Genomic DNA, 18,775 nt, shown 5'->3' on the forward strand with positions numbered 1-18,775 from the left:
AGCCAAACGCTAGCTTAATCTCTGTCAACTTTTCTATTGAGGAAAAGAACATAAAAAGCTGGGAAAAAAAAAAAAAAAAGAACATAAAAAGAAGAAAGGAGCTTACAAGGCTAACAATGGAAGGGCAATAAAAATGGTCCATCATCTGTTAGTGCAGTTCCTTGTACATGTCCAATTTTCCGTTGCCATCATGCGTCTACATGCATGCACTTGCTTGCGTCGACAATATTGGAGATATTATTTCCTCTTTCATAAGGTATTTTAACAAAATGAGGCATCTATATATAAATTGTTTTTTTTTCAGTGGAAACACACATTTTTCTAAAACTGCCTACTTCTCTTAAAAGGAAATACCAGCTGTGAGAGGACCAAAAAAGAGATACAACAACAAAAACGTACCCAAAGATAATCCCACTAGGTAGGGTATGGTAGAGTAGAGTGTATGCAAACGTTATTCCTACCTTTACAAGGTAGGGAGACTGGTTCCGATAGACCCTCGACTTAAGAAGAGATATGAGCCTGAATTAATTAGAATATATTTCGGTAGTTCAATTGAATTTATTATTTTATGCTCGACTTATTTATATATATGATAAAATTTCACTCATCATGGATTCTTCAATTTTTTTACGTCAAACTCATTATGAATTCATTAACTCTAGATCATGAATAATCCTTCTTTGTTGAGATTTTTTTTTTTTTTTGGGGGGGAATTCATCACAACCTGTCTCAATTTCCGTTTCAAGGCCTTGGCGAAACGGAAAATACTCCCTCCATTTTATATTACTTGTCACATTTCTCTTTTACACGCCGTTCAAGAAATTATAAGTAAGACATGCTTTTAACTAATTTACTCTTAACTCTTTTTAATAAATATATAGTGTATTATGTGTCTTATCCATATTGTTTTACTTTCAAGAACAATGTTAAGGGCAGTAAAACTTAGTTAATTCTATTTTGTTTTTGTAAATTAATAAGTATTTTGAAATGAATGTTTTTATTGATGTTGAACGGAAAGAGTACCACTTAGTTTGTCCTGCCCAATGATTTCCCCAAAAAAGAAAAATGCTCAATGATGGCATCAAACTGTCGGCATTCTCTTATCCCATTCCGCCAATTAGTAATATCCGCTCTTAATTTTTAGCACAATATTAAGATCCAAATTTTTAGTACTTCTATCAACTTTAGCCTTGGAGGATTTGATTGATATCCGTTTAGGTCTTAAAAAGAATATCAAAGACGTGTGATTACGGCATTTATACTATTTTAATTGAAGCAAAAGTCTTAATCAAGAGATGCCCACTGTATATTTAACAGCTTAATTATTTCACTGTCAGGGGTTTATTATATTTTTACTTTAATCATTCTAGTCTAACTACGATAGCGGATGAGGAAGGGGACTTCCTAGTTCCTTATTAGTTACGATAGTAATTATTAGTCACATGAGATGTCAAAATCAGTCCATCAGATCGTGAGATGGTTCGAATTTCTTTCATTTTGAGAATTTCGGCAAAAAGTACTTTGCTTTCTTTAATTGGATTATTATTATATCTTGCATAAATTCAAATCAATCAAGCCCTCTAAATTTAGAACATGGAACAGTACAAAAAACATTTTTTTGCGCGGATTGCCCTTCTTTTGGGGTGTGTTAGCCCACATGAAGGCGAGGCCCGCTTTTGCCACCGCCCACTACTTCATTTAATTGATATGTAAATATATATCCTTTGTAATAGACTAAGACACGGTTGGTGAAAACAGATTTAATTTTCATTCTTTCTCATTCTCTCTCTTCTCTCTCACCCTTCACTAGGGCTTCGTTTATCTTTTATTTTCCGCATCTCTCTGCAAATTGATCGAATTAACATGGTATCAGAGCGAGGATTTACAATCTCCTCGTTATTACCTTTCTTCCGATGGTACCCGTGAGCCATATTTTGAAGTGTGTGTTCTGATTGTTCGATTTGGGGATTTGTTCGATTTGTGCGATTTAGGGTTGGAATCACTTGATTTTGAGGCCTTTACTTCTTCAGGTTATAGAAGAAGCCTGGTAATATCGTTTATTTCGATTATGTTCGCTCTCATATTGTGTATTTTCCATACATTGTCCTGTAAGTGTTGGTTTAGCTGGTCTTTCGTGGTTGAATGTTCGTATAACTGGATTTAGTCGTCTTAGTGTTGGTTTAGCTGGATTTTGGTTATAACTGGATTTAGTCGTTTCATTGTTGGTTTAGCTGGTTTTGGTTTGGTTTTGGTATTTGCACAATCATATTTCTGGTTCTAAGTGATTCTCTGTGAATATTACTGCTGATTTGGTACTTGCGCAACAATGACCGGTAACAACCAACAAATCCCCAACACTAGTACAAATACAGCCAATGCGAGTGTTTCTGGTGCTGAAGGATTTTCCCCTTTTTCTATTGATCATTCACATGTTTTCTATATTCACCCATCAGACAACCCTGGAAGCCAACTCGTGGTCACCTTTTTCTGGTACTGGATTTGCTCTTTGGAGAAGCAGTATGCTCACTTCCCTCTCAGCTAAGAACAAATTAGGTCTTCTAGATGGTAGGAATCCTAAGCCCTCTAGTGAATCACCTTATTACACATATTGGGAAAGATGCAATGACATGGTCAAAGCATGGATCACAAACTCTGTGTCTAGGGATATAGCGATTAGTGTTATGTGCCTCAAGACTGCTAAGGAGGTTTGGGAGGACATAAATGATAGATTTGGACAGTCAAATGGTTCAAAATACATCCAAATCCAGAGGGAAATAAGTTCCACTGCTCAGGGTTCATCAAGCATTGCAGCCTATTTCACTAAGCTCAGGAGTCTCTGGGATGAGCTCAACTGTGCTTATGTTGGTCCAGAATGTTCTTGTGGTGCCCTACCAAAATTTATAGAGGACCAACAGCTTTTCCAGTTCCTCAATGGCCTAAATGACTCTTATTCCACCATCAAAAGCAACATCTTAATGCTGAAACCACTTCCCTCAATTAGTAAAGTGTACTCATTGCTACAGCAAGATGAAAGTCAAAAGGAAAGCCAATCATCTGTCCCTAATTTTTCTGGTGATTCCTCAGCTTTCATAGCTTCTACATACAACAATAGAAATTCTTCTCAGGCTCAAACTTTAGGCTCACCTACACCTTTCAATAGGAGTTTTTCTCAGAAAATTGCTTTTGATCCCAAAAGAGGAACAAATCCTTCATCAGGATCATCTTCCCTATTTTGCAAGTACTGTAAAAGGCCAGGACACTTGATGGAAAAGTGCCACAGACTCCATGGATACCCTGCAGATTTCAAATTCACAAAGAATAAGAGCTCTGCTTCATGTGTGCAAACAAATATTCCTCCCATGTCACAACCATTTTCTTCTGCTTCCATATCTGCTGATCCTTCTATTCATGGATTTAGCAAGGAACAATACCAAAGATCTACAGACTTTATTCCAACAGTCTCATCTCTCACCTGGTTACCCTGGATACCCAAATGAGGAATCTGCTTCTGATAACTCAGGTTTTGCACACTTTGCAGGTCTGTTTACTGCATATGCTGTAGATTCTGTTTGCACTCATGCATGTGTTACTTCACAATTAGGTGTAAATCCTTGGATTTTAGACTCAGGAGCTACTAATCACATGACACCACACAAACATTTACTCCACAATGTTTCTCCTCTTCCTAAACCCTTTCTTGTCACTCTTCCAAATGGTTATAAGGTCAAGGTCTTGTCTACTGGTTCACTAATTCTTAGACACGATATAACTTTATCACATGTCTTGCTAGTACCCTCTTTTCAATTCAATTTAATTTCTATACACCAGCTCATTACTCAATTAGACTGTGATGCTCTTCTCACAAAAACTCATTGCCATTTACAGGGCCCTTCTCTGAAGAGGCCATTGGTAATTGGTAAGGCTGCTGGCAGGCTTTATTATCTCCATCCAGATGCTGATCTATTTCCTACTGCATCATGCCATTCTTCTGTCTCAGTTCCAGCTTCTATTAGTTGTATTAGTTGTAATAAGTCAGTTCCTATGGTCATTTCAAATTTTTAAGCAGGTCCTCGATCAACACGTGAATATGTTCGATTTAGCTTTCTTCGTTTTTCCCACATGTAATAAAAAGCGATGATTTTAATAAAGTTGACTTGTTTTGGCACCAACGAATGGGCCACATGCCTTTCAATAGAATGCAGTCCATTCCTTTCTTATCTACCATAGTCTCTTCCAAGCAGTCCTTCATTTGTCCTATTTGCCCCATGGCCAGACAACAAAGACTACCCTTCCATGATAGTAGTATCCATACTTCTTCTCCCTTTCAACTAGTCCATATTGATATTTGGGGACCCTACAATACTCAAACTTATAATGGATTTAAATATTTTTTAACACTTGTAGATGATTTCACCAGAGTCACTTGGACTCATCTCATGTCTAATAAGAGCAATGCTCTTTCCATTCTGAAAGCTTTTATTACAATGGTCAAGGTTCATTTTAAGTCATCTGTTCAAACCTTTAGGTCTGATAATGCCTTTGAGTTAGGCAGTAGCTCTGAAGCCTCTGCCTTCTTTGGTAGTCAAGGCATTCTACATCAAACTACCATCCCTCATACCCCACAACAAAATGGGGTGGTTGAGCGGAAACACAAACATCTATTAGAGGTTTCTAGAGCTCTTCTATTTCAATCTAAACTACCACTCAAGTACTGGGGTGAATGTGTCTTAACTGCCACCTATCTTATCAATAGGATACCCTCAGCTATTTTGCATAATGTATCTCCTTATGAGAAATTGCATGCACACCCTCCTTCCTATGACCATCTCAAATCTTTTGGGTGCTTATGTTTTGCTACTTCACCTCAGCCTGGCAGGGATAAATTTCAGCCTCGAGCTATTACTTGTGTTTTTTTAGGTTATCCTTGTGGAAAAAAGGGATACAAATTACTCTCTCTGTCCAACTTTTCTGTCTTCTGCTCCAGAGATGTGGTATTTCATGAACACATTTTTCCCTATCACTCATCTTTCACCTCAATATATATACTTCATCACCATCTATCCCTTCTCCTACTCCTTTGTCACCTACAGATTCCTCTTCAACACATTCCTCTTCCACACCTAGCCCTACCTCTGCACCTCCTATCCCTCCTATACCCACAAGACAATCATCCAGAATTTCTTCTAGACCTGCCTACTTAGATGATTTCATCTGTACTTCTGTGCAACCCTCCTGCTCTCAGTCTACTGCCACCAAGGTTTCCTCTAGTGACATCCATATACATGAGCCTCAGTCCTACCGTGCCTCCATCTCCGATCATAGCGAGAGCAATACTAAGGAATTTCAAGCTCTTGATGCAAATCACACTTGGGACATTGTTCCACTTCCTCCCCATAAGAAAGCCATCCCTTGCAAATGGGTATACAAAATTAAGCAAAAGGCTGATGGTTCAGTTGAGAGGTATAAGGCAAGATTAGTTATTAGAGGTGACACACAAAGAGAAGGCATTGACTTCACTGAAACCTTTTCCCCAGTTGTCAAACTCACTACCATCAAATGCCTTCTCACCCTTGCTGTCAAAAGAAACTGGACTGTTTACCAGCTGGATGTTAACAATGCATTCCTTCATGGTGATCTCCATGAGGAGGTCTACATGAAAATTCCTCTGGGACTTGAAGTCAGTTCTTCCTCTCATTCTCCTTTGGTTTGCAAGCTCAAAAAGTCCTTATATGGCCTCAGGCAGGCTTCTAGGCAATGGTTTTCCAAGCTGTCTACAGCCCTGCTCTCTCGAGGCTACATATCCAGCAAAAATGACTACTCATTATTCACAAAAACCACATCTGGTTCTCTTGTTGTGTTGGCTGTCTATGTCGATGATATCCTTTTAGCTGGTGATGACATCTCTGAGATGAGTTCTTTAAAGTCCTTCCTTGATTCTCAGTTCAAAATCAAAGATTTAGGTTCAATTCACTATTTCTTGGGCCTGGAGGTTTCTTCTCAGCCTCACGGTTATGTGATCAGCCAACACAAGTATACTACTGACCTCTTAGCTGAGTTCCATTGCAATCATTATACGCCAGTCACCACACCATTGGATCCCAACATCAAGCTTCAGGTGGACATGGGTGCTCCTCCTTCTTCTCCTGGTTTATATAGACGACTCGTTGGCAAACTTAATTTTTTACAACATACCAGGCCAGACATTGCATTTTCTGTCCAACACCTAAGCCAATTTCTCCAGCACCCTCAAGAACCTCATATGTTGTGGCCATCCATGTTCTGAGGTACTTGTTGATCGGCCTGATACTACTTTCTAAGACAGATTTTTCCTTATAGGCGTATTCGACTCGATTGGGGTTGTCCCAATTCTCATAAATCCGTCCTTTGGGTACTACATCATTTGGTACTGTCTCTCTTGGAAAAGTAAGAAACAACCCACTATTTCTTTATCCTCCGCTGAAGCTGAATATCGAGCCTTGCGAAAGGTGGTGGCTGAAATTTCTTGGTTGGTTCGGCTGCTTGGTGACCTTGGTTTGTCTATCATGGATCCTGTTCCTGTTTTTTGTGATAGTCAAGCAGCTCTACACATAGCAAAGAATCCGGTTTTTCACGAGCGCACCAAACATATCGAGGTGGATTGTCATTATGTTCGTGATTGCTTAAATGTTGGCCTAATCTCTCTTCATTTTGTTCCCCGGTCATCGGCGGCTTGCGCATATCAAAAGGCCTTAGGGGGCTTTTCATCAACATTTTCTTCCCAAGCTTGGCGTTTACTCACCCTCAAGCTTGAGGGGGGGTGTTAGCCCACATGAAACTGAGGCCCAGCTGCCACCGACCCGGCCCACTACTTCATTTAATTGATATGTAAATATATATCCTTTGTAATAGACTAAGACACGGTTGGTGAAAACAGATTTAATTTTCATTCTTTCTCATTCTCTCTCTTCTCTCTCACCCTTCACTAGGGCTTCGTTTATCTTTTATTTTCCGCATCTCTCTGCAAATTGATCGAATTAACAGGGTGGTCTTTAAATTTTGCCCCTCATATTTGTGTGTCTTTAAATTATGCCTCTCATATTGCTGGTCTTTAATTTTTGCCCTTCACATTGCAACTCTAAGCGTTCACGCAGAAATCATGAGGTTCTGAGTTCGAATCCCCGCTCAAGCATAAATTAAAAAAAAAATTACAAGGCCAGGTTTGGGTTGCGTGTATGCCGGACCCGGTATATACTTGTTAAGGAATTACCAAATTTATGCGGACCAGAATACTCATGCCTTATAGGCAGACTTGGCATAAGTATGCGGTCCCAGATAACTTTGGTAATTCCTTAACAAGTTTATGCCGGTGGGGGCATACTTTTAATGGGCAAACTTTTATCTGCGGACCGGCATAAACTTTGAAGGAATTACCAAAGTTATGCGTCCCAGATCTTATTAAGTTAAGATGCGGGTCAAAGTAAGTTTAGTAATTCCTTAACAAGTTTATGCCGGGGGGATACTTTTAATAGGCAAACTTTTATGCGGACTAGCATAAACTTGTGAAGGAATTACCAAAGTTATGTCGGACCCAACATACTTATGCCAAGTGCACGTAAGGCAATAAGTATGTCGGGTCATAATTAATTCTTCTGATAATAATTCTTGATGAGACATAGCGAAATTTAAACTACCTAATTTTTTAAAAAATTTGACAAACACAAACCCACGGATTTAATGCGGAAGGCGAAAATTTAAAGATTATAGGGCAAAATTTAAAAACCACCCCAAAAGAATGGCCCTACAAAAAAGCCAATCCATTAAGTGCAGTAGTTATCTTTAATAGTCATCATTTATATTATGACACAGAATAAGATACCATATATGACACTCCCGTACGTCGTGCCAAATGCCGATGCCCTATTTGTTAGTATTAGTATTATATATGAAATGAAATATATATATTAATAATAAGGTGACCAAAAGGGTGTCAAAATCTGACAGCACATTATATATACAAGTCTCCCCCAATACATTACTGCAACCTGATTTAATTAGGACCCTCAAAACCACTTGCTATAATACTGTGTCTCCAAAGAAAGGTGCATGAAAAGCCAAAAATGAAGACTACTGCTTTTCTAGTCTCCCTTCTTCTCCTTCTTCTTTCTCTTCTTTCTCCTAATTTGTTAAATAGCTTTTCTTCATTATTGGTGTTAATTCTAGTGCTTATTGGTCTTGGGGGATTTTATATCTTTAATACTCTGTGGCTAAAGTCAGCTCAGAGACTTCGATTTAAGCTTCAGAAGCAAGGCATCTACGGGCCTAAACCATCTTTTTTATATGGAAATGTCGCTGAAATGCAAAAGATTCAAGCTGCATCAATCAAGTCTCACAGCAACTATGGTGAATTTGTAGCTCATGATTATACTTCCTCACTCTTTCCGTACTTTGAACAATGGCGAAAACTCTACGGTAATTTATCTTTTTCATATATCATTCTTTTAAAAGGGTGCTTTGAAACAAAGTTATCTCCATGTGATTTATATATAGGAGCCGTAAAAATAGCCACTAATGCTTGCATTAGTTCAAGCTGTCTAAATCAAACTCTTCGGGATGTGGTCCTTCCCCGATCCTTGCTACCACGGGTAGGGGTGGGCATGGTATGGTATATCTTAGTTTATCATATCGAAATCGAAATTTTTTATACCGCAATTTTATATTATGGTATTTGACACGGTATTTGGTATGTATTTTTAAAAAATTTGATATTCGATATTTATAAAGAAAATATCGAAATATTACCATGCAGAAGATATAATTACATATACAATTCATATATATTAGTATATATTATAATACTAACAAATATTTAAATTAGTATTAGTACAAAATCAACTATTTAGACGTTTGCACTTTGACTACTCTTTCGTGATTGAAATGTTTTTGTTGTGTAATTGATTTGCGAAGGGGATTGCTTTTAGTTTTTTTTTTTTTTTTTTTGAATTTTTCATATGTGAGGTGTTAGTACGATATAATTAAGTTGTTTCTTGAATAGGCGAAGTAATTCTCTACGATATGATTATATGTTCGACAAAGTCGAACAAACTTTGGTTATCAATTTACCGTACTATAAAATACCGAAATCGAACTTAAAAATACCAAACTAATTTGGTATGATAATGGTATAATATTTTTAAAAATCGAAATTATCATACCAAAATTTTAAATATCGTATCATGCTCATCCCTAAACACGGGATGCATGGCACTGCATTTTTTTTTTTTTAATCATCCTTTTATCCTTTGGATATATCTAGGCAACTTCTTCTTCCTTTGTTTGGGGGGTTTATTTTTTTGTTTTCTTGTTCTACTTGGCTTGATTGATGGAAAGTTTTACGTCATTCCACGTGACTGATGCACCATAAAGAACCAAGAACAATAGAAAGATAACTGACCTTGTTGATTAAAGAAAAAGGATTGCAATAATTAGCTTGATAGAAAGAAAGGGTCAGTTTCTGTACTTCAAAACTTCCAGGCAGTCTCCAAAATCATGACTGTAATGGAAATGAAAAAGGATTCTAAAGTTTGTCCATTTTTTAATTTTTATGTTTATATAAGAGAGTGCTTGATAAAATCAGAAGGGAAAAAAAGAGAAAGGACGTATATGTTTGCTTAACTAAACTTTAATTTGTTCAGCTTCGCTTTTACACTGAAAATTCAAAGCGGCTGAGGGGGCTTTGAGTTTTTTTTTTCCTTTTGAATTTTATTTGTCAAAGATCGTAATTTGTCTGTCTCTATAGTATGTGAGGCAAATAAAGAAGAGCCTGTCAAAATAGTTTAGTAATATTATTATGCTGCTACCGTGTTGCTTACAAATTTGGCTAATGAATCAACTACAATGTTCTGCTCTCGAAGAAACTTTAAGTTGCATGCTAAGTACTTTGAACTGATTAAAAAATCTAAGAGCATGAAAAATTAAGAGAGACATGTGCTAGGTTCTGCGTCGCTAGCTTGAATTATCTCTTACTCTCTTCCTCCCAATTTATGTGGCATAGTTAGAATTTCGAGTCAAACCAATTTTTTTTTTTACCTAAATTTTTTTATATGTGTCTTTTAAATATTATAGTATTTTTTTTACGTAGTTTTCAAATATATAACTTTTATTATGAAAAACTCAAAGCTTTGTGTCGAATTTACGATTAAAGTTTAAGATTTTGAATCTCGAAATAACAATTGTGTCGCCTCAGTTGAAATAGAGGAAGTATTATGTAATCAGACTCTGACTTGCTACTATAAAGTAGTAGTAGTCGATTCAAAAAAGAAAAAAGGAAAGAAAAGAAAAGAAAAGCAGGAAAGAGAATATAAAATCCAAAGCTTTAGAGATTACTGATCTCATCATATGCACCAAGTATTGTCTTCTTGCTATTATTAAATTTTGGCCCTCTTTGCTTTTTTCTAATACACTTACTACTAATTAATACAGCAACAAGACAATATGGTTGTCATCTCATACTTTTTGGCTTGTTTTCATAATTTTCTTCTAGATGGGCATGGCATATTCATCCAAGTAGGCGTTTGGACGAGTAAATTCCGATTCATAAAAAGTCATTCGCGTATGAGAATTGCCAAGTAATATTTTTATTTGTTTTAGGATTAGAATATCAATCAATAATTATTGTTTTTCTCACAATATATTAAATACTCATCATCTTCTCCTTCCCAGTTGGCTAATGGTCGCGTAATATTATCTTTTTAATAATAAATTTATTTAACTCAATTCAATCCAAATCAATTTAACCAACCCATACCCATTCTATAACCGGGTTAGAGAACATCAAACAAAGTTACCTCAAAATTACAAAATTATGACAAAATAACCTCAAACTTTCAAAAAGTAAGGAGCTTTGTATATCTAAGATTTAGGTTGTACAAAATTGATAACAAAAAAAAAAAAAAAAAATCCCAAAAGTTACACATTCACTGCTCAGAGATGAAAAGCTATGATAAATATCTCAAAATACCCCAAAAATCACTAAATTTACTGCTCAAAGAAGAAAAGCTACGATAAATTATCTCAAACTTTCAGAAAATAAAGAGCTTTGTGTATCTAAGATTTGGGTTGTACACAATTGAGTAAAAAAAAAAATCCCAAAATTCACACATTTACTGCTCAAAGAAGAAAAGCTATGATAAAAAACTTAAAATTACCCCAAAAATCACTGAATTCACTGCTTGAAGAAGAATAATTATTATAAATTAGCTCAAACTTTCAGAAAGCAAAGAGTTGTTGACGTTTTCTAACCGGGGTCAAATGAGTATAAGATATGAGTTGGTTGGTTAAAACGGGTTTGAGTTAAATTGAGTAAGAAAAATATTAGAAAATAGAATTTTATGTGACATGACATGCCAAATAGGAAAGAAAAAATATTTTGTATGTTTAGTATATTCTGAGGAAAATAGTGATAGTTGAGAGATATTTCAGTCCTAAAATAAACAAAAGTGATATTATTTGACAATTTTCAATACTTGGGTGACCTTTTAGGGAATTTACTCGCGTTTGGACATGCGATTTCATCTCATGAGATGAAATCAGAGATGAAATTCTAAACCATTCAAAAAGGCATGATTTGGGACTTCAAATCATGATTGCAAAATTTTTAAATGTAAAACTTAACCCATAAGTTGGAAGATACATTTATCAACCATTTATATCAAATATTAATTTGCAAGTTGGTAGGACATCTTTAACAATTGCTCCCAAAAATCTTATTGAACTAAAGTTTGATTAATTGATGTTATATTTTTTAGAAAGGCCTTCTAGTAGCGTATTAATTTTGTTATGAACTATGAGTTGCTCATTTGGTAAGATTATATAAGAATTGGGAAAGTTTTGATGGTTTTCATAACTTGTGGGTTTTTATATCTATAAGAAAAAATACAACTTAAGAAATTCAAATTACGTATCGGCTTGTGATTTGAAATCATCGAAAATGGCTCTTAGCGGATGACAATGTCATTTTCATTTTACCTTACCCCCGAGGAAAATAAGAGGCCATGTGTTAGAAAACTGTACATATTCTTGGCTACAGGGGCGGAGCTACAAATGCCCGAGGGGTGTCAAGTGACACCCTTCGCCGTAAAATACATTGAATAGATAGGTGAAAATTTGATTTTATAGGTATATATACTAGTTTTGACGCCTCTTGACACAAGTTTAAGGTTTAGCTCATTGGTTAAGAGGTTACAAAAAGTCCCGTGTTCGAGGTTGGTTTGTGACATATTTATATTTTTTGACACCCCTTAATATAAATTTTGGCTCCGCCACTGCTTGGCTAGGTTATAGTGATCAAATCAGAAAAACTTTCCAAATGCGGACAGCGTAATTGTTAATACGCAAACGACAATACCGATGGAGATGATATGATTTAATAATGTAAAATTGGGAATTGGAAGGGAGAAAACTGGAAAGGAGAGGGACCATTTTTGTTTGAGATTTAAGTTATATATATTGACAAATTAAAATTATTACTATTAGCAATATTAATTTGTGATGATAGGTTACTTATCTTTCTTCAAATTATCACTTAATGCTCGTAATGCAATTCATTTATAATTGTATCTACTCCATAATATAATCGGACAAATATCTTTGCACTGTACATATATCACTCCATCGAACTTAAATGTGTAACTTGGTAAATCAAATATCTTATCATGTCTTACTTTTTATTAATGTGGATCTAGCTTCTCAAAATTGTGTTTGTGTTCTAAATTTATCAGTATCTGTTATCAAAAAAGAGAACTTCGGGGTCTTCTTTAATTTTAAAATATTTTCGAATTATTTTTATATATTTATTTTCATTTATTTTAAATAGAATTAAAACTTTAACTCTTAATTACATACACTGTTTGAAGTCAATGCATGGATCCCCGTATTTTTTAAACTGAAAGCCTGAAGTTTTGATCAAACATGTACTGTAATATCTTCATTAAATATGAGTCAGATTAGGGTCACGTGATACCCTTAATCGACGGACACATCTAGTCACTCTCTCCTTTCGAATTTGTTTGTGGTATTACTTCCTGTTCTAATTTCTTCCTAAAAAGGTGAGGTTTTTTATCAAATGAAAAACTATACTAAATTAAGAACAACTGAACCAATATATAACCAAAACTAAGTGTCGAATTTGACTTTAATGATGGTCATTTTTGGAGTGATATTTGACAATAATCTCCTAAGATTTAATATACTGTAGTTAAAAGTATGGATTCAAATTACCATCAAATTGTAAAGATCTAGTTTCCAAAGAAACTAGAGATATTCAAGGTGTGGTTTTGGTTATTAGGACAATCTTTTCACAAAAAATAAATAATTTTTTACATATTTTTTTACTATGTAAGCAGAACATATTGACCCAAAACATTCTTTATATATAATTTAAACAAATATTATGTGATGGGGGTGTAGGGGTAGAGATAGAGAGGAAACAATAAACATGGATGGAGAAGAAAAAATCAACGGATGAGCGAAAATTTTCTAAGTTAAGATTAAACTAACACTGCATCCTTATCTCTCTTTCACCTCCCTAGTAGGTGTATTCCTATTCAAGTGTACTAATAATAGAGGGCTGGAGTACTGCAGCAGGACGAGTTGACAAGTTAATAATCCTTGAGACAAAAAATACCGTTCATGCGTAGACATAAGAGTACTTCCTAATTGATTAATGATCTATCGATTATCTATCCCCATTGTACTTACACATGCTTAGAAGATGACAAGAATCTTTTGTTCGAGCAAATTATGCTACTAGTACTCCTAGTAGGTGAAGAGTGCAAAATTGTAAAAGAAATTTAAAAAAAAAAAAAATTTAACATTAAAAGGATAACTATATATTCTGACTACCAAGTACTGCCGTTTTCACATAATAATGTTGATGTGATTTAAATTATATGTCCAACACTACAGTTATACGCTCCCTCTGTTTCAATTTATGTGAATTTTTTATTATTAGGGAATCTATGAGGTGCTTCTTTGACCACTTTTTTTTTTTGCATTTTTCCAAATTATTTAAATTATAAATTATCATGACTTATAGTACTTTTTATGTAGTTTCTAAATTTATAAATTTTATTTTTACAAAATTGAAAAATCTATGTCAAAATTCACAGTCAGAGTTATAAAGTTTGACTCTCGTACTCCAAAAAGGTTCACATAAATTGAAATGGAGGGAGTATAATCTAATTGAATATAGCAGATTGTTACCTTCTTTTTACAGGTTAATATATCAAACTTGATATGAAAGGATACCTTTTGATGTTATTCAACATAATCTTGTAGCATGAAAAAAATTATACCCATCAATGCAAAAAACATAAACTTATTTTTTAGGTCAAATCTCTAAATGGTGAACTGTCTAAATGTAAGGCCAATTTGAGGACAGTAATTGACTAGATGGAGGTGGGTCACAGTTAGGCACATGTAAGAGTTAGAGAACAAGTATCCTCATTTAACAAGCTGCTTGTTGGGGTAGGAGTTGGAGATGCAGGAAACACCTGGTCATTAACCATGTGATACCATGGTGTTGCTATGCTGTTTTTAGATGTACTCCATTAGTTACCTCTTGACTTTTCGGCCTATCAACTTCTCAAATCTCATTACAGCTTTAGGGTGGGTTTGGTAGGAACGAAAATGTTTTTCATTGAAAACGTTTTTTCTATAAAATAAGTAAACTCTTAGTACTTATTTCTAATGTTTAGTAAGTACAAAAAATTATTCAAGCAAAAATTACTAGGGGAAGGGTGTGGGGGTGGTGGAGGAGGGTATGAGATGAAATATGTTGGAGGGTGTGAAGGAGTGAAATATTATTTATGAAACTTGTTTTTTCTCTACAAAAAATCTCTTCATTTTTAAGAAATTTATCTTCTTAGAGAACATACTTTCCAAAAATATTGACACCAAACATGAAAATTTTAAAATTTAATATTTGGAAATGTTTTCCTCCATACCAAACACTAGTGGAATTCCAATATTAACTATTATTATTGGACAAATTTCATGCTATGTCAGTTCAAAAACCTAAATAATTCGTCAGGTGTTAACCAACGCCTATTTCACATTGCATTAATCCGTTATCGAATTAAGAACTCTCTCAGTATCTCTAAGAAAGTTAAAATTTGAGGAAATTCCCATCCTAAAGTACCAGGGTCTAGTTCGCTAATCTTTTTTTTTTTTTTTTTTTTTTAAAGCGATTAAACATTTCCTTATGCTTGTTCCCAGTGGCGAATTCATGAATTTTAAGTCATTTGAATTCAATTGCCTTTAATCCAACTTTTTAACTAGTGCAGTCATTATCATATCCTCAGATTGAGTGCTCTGCCTTTATTTTTATTTATTTTCACTAAGTTTGTAATATAAAAATATATATATTCGGGTTAACGATAATCACCAGTTGAAATAGAGGTTTTTCCCAACAACATTCAGTAGGAAATTTGTGATATAAAACACGATTTTCCCACCCCATTTCTGCCGAGCTAACTCACTGAATAAACGCATGGTGGGAAACAGGCTCCCATTGAAACATTGGAAAACATCATAATTTTTCCGTGTGAAAACACTACTATTTAGATTTTTCCCACCAATATTCAGTGAGAAATAGCCACTGAATATTTTACAATGGAAAATAAGTGGGAAAATAGAGAATTTTTATAATAGTGAATGGAAGGTTCGCAGTTGTTTTATCCTGAAGTATAAAACGGTCTATTTGTTCCTGAATAGCTTGATCTCTTGTTGGTGTGATTGCAGGTCCTGTATATACATATTCAACAGGAAACAAGCAACATTTGTATGTGAACCAGCCGGAGCTAGTAAAGGAAATGAACCAAAGTATTAGCCTGGATTTAGGGAAACCTTCTTATGTCACCAAGAGACTTGCCCCTATGCTTGGAAATGGTATTTTGAGGTCTAATGGTCACATTTGGGCCATGCAGAGGAAAATTGTAGCCCCCGAATTCTTCATGGACAAGGTCAAGGTAATTGATGTAAAAGAAAATAACAAGAAATCTGACACCCATGACCCATATATTATAATTCGTGATCGAAAATTACAGATAAAACTGGAATGAGCTACGACTTCGCTGCTAAATTGATCATAGCTAACAGAATTTTTTTACAGTCTGTAGCTAATCCGTCACTAAGCAACCGACTTTGTTGTTTAGCTACATAATTTATTCGTTGCTAATTCCTTTTTTTTTTTTTCCAGTAGCAACCTCCAAAAAAAATTGAAATTAGCTACGAATTTCGGTGCTAATATGTCATTAAATTGCTCGTAGCTAATAGAATATTTTGATAATCTGTCACTAATTCGTCACCAAATAGGATTAGCGACGGATTTTTGCTGTTTAGCTACGAATTTGTCCATACTAATTCCTGATTTTTAATAGTTATGAATCTTGAACATGAATTTACAGGTCATGGTGAGCCTAATGTTGCAGTCAGCAGAGCTATTGACAAGAAAATGGGATGAAAGGATTGAAGCTGAAGGGGGCAAAATGGCAGAGATCAGTGTTGGAGAGGATCTGAGAAGCCTCTCAGCAGATGTGATATCAAGGGCTTGCTTTGGGAGCTCATATTTTAAAGGCAAAAAGATTTTCTCAAAGCTTCGAACCCTTCAAAAAGTCATATCAAACCAAAGTATACTTTTTGGCTCTCCTGCATTAGGGTACGTTCTCTTACTTGCACATTTTGATAACGAACTTACTTTTTACGAACCTACTTTTTTCTTTCCTCATTATTGACTTAAGGACTACTACGCTATAGGTTTCTTCCAAGTAGGCAACAAAGGGAGATTGAGAACTTAGAGAAGGAGATAGAGTCGCTGATATGGGAAGCAGTGAAAGAACGAGAAAGGGAATGCTTAGAGACACCCTCAAATGAGAAGGACTTGTTGCATTCAATACTTGAGGGTGCTATCAATGATGACAATGTAGGCGAGCATTCGTCCAGGAAATTCATCGTTGACAATTGCAAGAACATATACTTTGCAGGACATGAGTCCACTGCTGTTGCTGCATCTTGGTGCCTCATGCTTCTGGCTCTACATCCAGAATGGCAATCTCGTATCAGCCAGGAAATGACTCAGATTTGCCCCGATGGTGTCCTAGATTCAGAGTCAGTCTCCAAGATGAAAATGGTACTTATCACATTACTTGGCCACTCAACCATATCATTCTAATTTAATCTGTGTTGAATTGTCTGACCATCCCGTCCAAAAGCTAGAAAGTGTTGGAAAAAATGATTTTTCTACTCTGATGTCTCACAAAGAAATGTTCAAATTCATGTTTAGGTTCACTCTCTTAATATCTTGTTGAGGGTCTTTAATATGATAATAATTATTCTTTTACAATCCTAACGTTAGCTTTTAAAACCATATATCACAGACCAATTTTGATAGTCTTTAAACTCAAATTGTGCAATTAGGACTGATCACTGTCTTGATAGTCTTGAATTGCTTGTACATTGTCATAATAATTAGATGGTTTCCAACGATCAAACGTTAGCATCTGTGCAATTCTTTACCTATAAATTCTTTTGTTTTTTCACTTTGAAATAAGTGGAAAAGGGAGACAAAACTCTTCCTCTTTTCTTTTATTGTGCTGGATTTTCTTTTGTTTAATCTTTGTTGCTTCTGCTCCTAGTTTATACTAAAAGAGTTTGTTAAATTCTGGGGGATACACCTTCATAATTCTGGAGGATACACCTTCATCGGTGAAATATTCTTAAGAACAGTGTCTACACGCTTCAAGCTAAAAAAGATTTTCCTATTGTTTCCGTGATTATTCAACAGAAAGAACAGCTTTTTCATTACTTGAGTATACGATGTCACAACAATTTTTATCTAACAATTAAGCTTGATATGAAGGTGACAATGGTCATTCAAGAAGCAATGCGCTTGTATCCACCAGCCGCATTTGTGTCAAGGGAGGCACTGGAAGATACACAGATTGGTCACATTGTTGTGCCAAAAGGCGTATGCTTGTGGACCTTGATCCCAACACTGCATCGCGACCCTGAAATCTGGGGTCGAGATGCCAACGAATTCAAGCCAGAGAGGTTTGAAAACGGAGTTTTGGGTGCTTGCAAATTGCCACAAGTTTATATCCCATTTGGACTAGGTCCTCGGCTCTGCCTTGGCCGGAATTTCGCAATGGTGCAGCTAAAGGTTGTGATTTCACTCATCATTTCCAAGTTTCGTTTCTCTCTATCTCCCAAATACAGACACTCGCCGGCTTATAGGATGATTGTCGAACCAGGCCAAGGAGTACACATTCTTGTTGAGAGATTGAAGCAATGTTAACAAACTGGATACATATAATATGCTTCAAGCAGACTCTTCCTCTTACTTTAATTTTGTTCTTTTCAGCTTGTGTTGAAAGTGTAAATGCCGATACATAAATAAATACTACATAGTTGTGTTTTAATTAGATGTGTAGTACTAGTAGAGATTAATGCATCGAGCCCCGTGGCTTTTTTTTTTTTTTTTTTTTTTTTTTTTTAGAGCCCATCCTTTCTAGTTTAAGTTTTCCGCTTTTTGCTAACATAAAAAATGGTCTCCGGATGGGGTATTGAGCTAGTGAAGTTTTATATTATAAGGTCATATTTACCTATTATATAGCAAACAATCATGAAAAATTGGGTCATTTATGGTCTCATTTAACAAAGTGTCCTAGTTCTTTGACTTGTACGTTGATGCATCTTTTCTTTTCCTTCCTTGCCTGTCGCGCAATTGATAACATAGCATTAC

General features: G+C 35.3%; 1 protein-coding gene across 1 annotated transcript; it reads left to right on the forward strand.

Moving 5' to 3' along the window:
- Window positions 1–7,981: 7,981 nt before the first annotated feature.
- LOC132052927 (cytochrome P450 714A1-like) lies at window positions 7,982–18,455 on the forward strand. The gene is made up of 5 exons (XM_059444666.1): window positions 7,982–8,448; window positions 15,778–16,004; window positions 16,443–16,693; window positions 16,792–17,164; window positions 17,894–18,455. The coding sequence occupies exons 1-5, from the start codon at window positions 8,097–8,099 to the stop codon at window positions 18,326–18,328; spliced, it is 1,638 nt and encodes a 545-aa protein (XP_059300649.1). The 5' UTR covers window positions 7,982–8,096; the 3' UTR covers window positions 18,329–18,455.
- The last annotated feature ends 320 nt before the right edge of the window (window positions 18,456–18,775 follow it).

Source organism: Lycium ferocissimum, chromosome 1, assembly GCF_029784015.1.
Source record: "Lycium ferocissimum isolate CSIRO_LF1 chromosome 1, AGI_CSIRO_Lferr_CH_V1, whole genome shotgun sequence".
NCBI classification, from domain to species: domain Eukaryota; kingdom Viridiplantae; phylum Streptophyta; class Magnoliopsida; order Solanales; family Solanaceae; genus Lycium; species Lycium ferocissimum.